This window comes from Eurytemora carolleeae, unplaced genomic scaffold (genome assembly GCF_000591075.1).
Source record: "Eurytemora carolleeae unplaced genomic scaffold, Eaff_2.0 scaffold373, whole genome shotgun sequence".
Classification (NCBI taxonomy): domain Eukaryota; kingdom Metazoa; phylum Arthropoda; class Copepoda; order Calanoida; family Temoridae; genus Eurytemora; species Eurytemora carolleeae.
The window spans coordinates 239258-243545 of NW_019396273.1; the positions used below are offsets into that span (position 1 = coordinate 239258).

The following is a 4288-nucleotide window of genomic DNA, read 5'->3' on the forward strand; positions in this document are numbered from 1 at the left end:
AAAAAATGTTCTAAGCTTGGTTTAGAAGTATGAATTTGAAAATTTTAGTTTCCCGGCTAAGATAGGTTTCCAGGAACCCTTCGACAGATTAGCGACCTCAGTATACACCTTAGCATGTTCTTTTCTTGGGTTTTCTTGCATTCAGGTCTGTTAATATCACAAATAGAATTTCTTTATGTTACGACCAAATAATATTTTCTATAAAGTTATAAAACAGTAATATTTTAATAAGAAAGCTAATAAACCCTTTCGACATTATTCCTAATAATCAAAATCAGAAGAAACAAAAAATCTACTTTTTTCCGATGTTTTTTTTAACAATTAAACATTTTATTATCAAGATTTATTAACGTAATTTTAGACTACATCTCAATTCACAAACTTACAGGGGCAGGCTATATTTATCAGGGGCAGCGTGAACCTGAAAATATGATATTTTTTAAATTTCAAAATAGATTAATCCAGGGGTGTTTATTTTCATGAAAAATAGCTCCCCCGCCTACTGAAAATAATTACTTCCCCCCCCCCTTCCCCTCCCAGTAGAAAGGTATGCTTGCGCAAAGGTTTTTGTTTTCTGAAATGCAGAAAAAAAAACATTTTTTTTTTTTTGGGGGGGGGGGTAAAGCGCTGAACACGGGATGAAATTTTTTTAATGTGGTAGTTCCTAAAACTTTCCACCCCAGGATATATATTTTTTAGGGAAAAAGTTACCTTGAGTTCGAACCAGTATCCACATGCACACCTCTTGGGGGCACCCTATAATTATTTTTTTTTGGTCAGATCAAATCCATCAGAAGTCAAGGATTTTTCTCATCAAACTATTACCCACAATTTGATTGATTAGATATTAAGCTGAACATTATGTTTGAAAAGGAATTGAGAATTTCTTTTCGCGAAAATGTCTCAATTAAAAAAAAATTTACTTTCGAAAAAAATGCAAAATTTTACCAAAATCTTTGTAAAATACGGAAAGAGAATTTTCGCATTTTTTTTTTTGCCTGGAAACCCTAGCTATATATCAAATGAAAAATCCCAAAGATGGTTATGTTTTAATTCCAACGGAGTGAGTTAAAGGTATTATTTAATTAAAATTATAATTAATTTTTTTTATGAATTTTCTTTTTCACCTCGCAGAGCCACATCCACTTGATGTTAGTATCCTCCTCGTTACAGACGCAACCAACACTCCTGTAGGTGTCCATAGCGTTGACAATAGTAGGTTCAGCCTTTGTTCCCTACAATATACAATAATATTTATACAATAGTAGGTTCAGCCTTGGTTTCCTACAATATACAATAATATTTATACAATAGTAGGTTCAGCCTAGGTTCCCTACAATGTACAATAATAGTTATATAATAGTAGGTTCAGCCTAGGTTCCCTACAATATACAATAATATTTATACAATAGTAGGTTCAACCTTTGTTCCCTACAATATACAATAATATTTATACAATAGTAGGTTCAGCTTTGGTTCCCTACATTATACAATAATATTTATACAATAGTAGGTTCAGACTTGGTTCCCTACAATACACAATAATAGTTATACAATAGTAGGTTCAGCCTTGGTTCCCTACATTATACAATCATAGTTATACAATAGTAGGTTCAGACTTGGTTCCCTACACTATACAATAATAGTTATACAATAGTAGGTTCAGCCTTGGTTCCCTACAATATACAATAATATTTATACAAAAGGTTGTATTAAGAAAATGATAATCTTATGAGGAAAAAAATGTAATAATGGAAATTCTTAAATGAAATGAAATAATAATTATGTATTCTTTAACGAAGGCCTGAGTTAAAAAATGCATCAAGATTATTTTATCGAGTTTAAGAATTCCATTATTACATCTTTATCCACACAAGATTAATATTATGTCATATTTGTGAGGTTCCATGAGCAAATACCAAAGAAATTATAATTTTTCAAAATTCGTGTGAAATACGACTTTATCAAGTTGGAACAATTAACATCATGAAGGCTTACAAATAAGTTTTTATATTTCACTTATGCTCTTGTTCAGCGGGATTCAATGATAAACCCTTGGGCTACGCCCTCGGGTTTATCATTGAATCCCAATTAGTTTTTATTTCTCTGATGTTACAATGGTAAAATATTTGGTGAAAATGCCTAATATAAGGCTTAAAGCATTGTCCATAATTTTTTTTTAGGGAAGAAGGTCAGAAAATTTGAACGTCCTCCGAATCATTCTTAATGAGATATGTTAATTAAACACAGGNACCTATGAAAAACTAACTATAATTTTATAGACTTACCGGGCCTCTCGCACAAGCCTTGAGAAAGAAAGGATCATCGTTCCCAGCCTGTTTAGCCAGAAGCTCATATTTCTCCAAACCTGACAGAATTTATTATAATCATTTCATCATAATCAAACCTGAATAATCTTTAAACTACGAAATTTTCGCTCAAAATTAATTACATATAGGTGATTGGTGTTGAATTGAGTAAGATGTATTTAAATGTTTTAAAGTGCAAACCATTTCATTTTCGCCACAAAATTTTGTTGGGCGTGGAAAATTTGCTATAAAAGGGATTTTAAAAGCCTGAATTTTTAAACAGGGGGAGGGGGGGGGGGGGGTTGAAAATCATGCAAAGATTTCATTATCCCTAACATACAAAGCATCCAATAGCTTTAAGATTTATTTCTAAGTTGCCAAATTGAGCACAGAATACTAATTTACTAAAATAGCTCTGTTTCGACGTTTTAATTTACTCAAAAATTTAAATTATTAAAAAAAAGAATCTGTATACGACGTAGTTCAGTATTCTTATAAATGTTGATTTTATTTCATAATTTCTAGAACTGACCACACGTTTTATTCATCTTTTTATTGGAATTACGATCATATCCGTTTCAGAGCTAAGATTCTCTTATTACCGGTGGCATGCTCAATTGGATCGGGCATTGTCTGTTTGGCAGCGGAGACAGCGCTGACATGAAGACTACGTCTTCCAGATTGGAGTAGGCTCAGGGACTTGGACACAACACGAGACATGCTTCTGAAATTAGAAAAAATTATTTGAAAATATCATCACCTTGTATCCTATTATCTATAGGAATATATTAAATCTAATTTGTATTACTAAAGGGTTATGTAGGAGTTGAGTAACATATGTATCTCATATGTAACCCGTGGGCCTAGTTGGGCAAGTAGACAAAGTGCTTGGCCTCTAGATTATGCTTGCCACAGTGCTCGTCCCCCTAGCCGGTAATTTCCTAGGAAAAAGATCTTTGGTCCCCTTCTACGTCAAAAATTAACATGAAATGTTGAACGTGTGGCCGCAGCACTTAGCCCCGTAGCATGTCCTTACAGCAGCGCTCGGCCCAGAAATTGTCTTACCCTAACCTACCTCAAATAATACAAACTACATCTAGATATTTTGATAAAGGGGGGGGCGGCAGGAGAATTCGAGATTAATAAATCTTTCTCTAAGACTAAGCCCCCCACCCTGTCAAAGCCGCAGCGCTGCACCTAGAAATTGTCATGACCTAACCAACACCAAAAATAATACATTTGAAAGTTTCATGTGGTAATTTCCTAATATACGATTTTTTGACTCCCCCCGGCCCCCTCTTAACAATTTTGTACAATGGATCTTATGTAAGACATGAATATAATTGACCAGCAGCACCCGGCTCCCTAGCCTGTCCTGGTTGCAGCGCTCAGCCCGGAATTTGTCTTTTGGTATTCTCATAACAACATTCAGAGGCGCAAATAGGGGGGGGGGCAGTACGGTGCGCCCTCCCCTGAAACTGAGCGGGGGGCGCCCCCCCCTGTCCTAGCCGTAGCGCTCAGCCCGGAAGTTGTCTTAACCTTACCTAACCTAAGATCGTATATTAGAAAATTACCAGATTTAAATCTCAAAAACAAAGAACAACTTGTTTAAAAAATCACATCTTTAACTGTTGCTGAGATAGAAATCTATAAAACTTTTAACTTTCAAATTTTAGTTCATTTGATATATATTAACTAAATTCTGAATATATCCGGTAATTTAAACTAACAAAAAAAGGGCAGACTACATTTAGGAAATGCTGGAACTAGATGAATTAGTGATTATAGTTTGAAGAATCATAAAAGGCGAATATATCGCTTTATGTGAAAATGAACGAATGAATGTTGGTCCTCCATTTAATGCAATGTCAGCTGACTGAGGATCGGAAGATCGCGGAGTTTAGTTTGTAAATTATAGTTTCTACGCAGTTTAATATGCTTCATCATCTGGACTACTTGTATTTTATCGGGGATTGGGG

The 4288-nt window shown here is 34.5% G+C and overlaps 1 protein-coding gene across 1 annotated transcript; it reads right to left on the reverse strand.

Moving 5' to 3' along the window:
- Positions 1-326: 326 nt before the first annotated feature.
- Positions 327-3061, reverse strand: LOC111699886 (cytochrome c oxidase subunit 5B, mitochondrial). The gene is made up of 5 exons (XM_023470643.1): positions 2912-3061; positions 2289-2368; positions 1128-1235; positions 712-756; positions 327-421 (listed from the first exon to the last, which is right to left on the reverse strand). The coding sequence occupies exons 1-5, from the start codon at positions 3027-3029 to the stop codon at positions 383-385; spliced, it is 390 nt and encodes a 129-aa protein (XP_023326411.1). The 5' UTR covers positions 3030-3061; the 3' UTR covers positions 327-382.
- Between the last annotated feature and the right edge of the window lie 1227 nt (positions 3062-4288).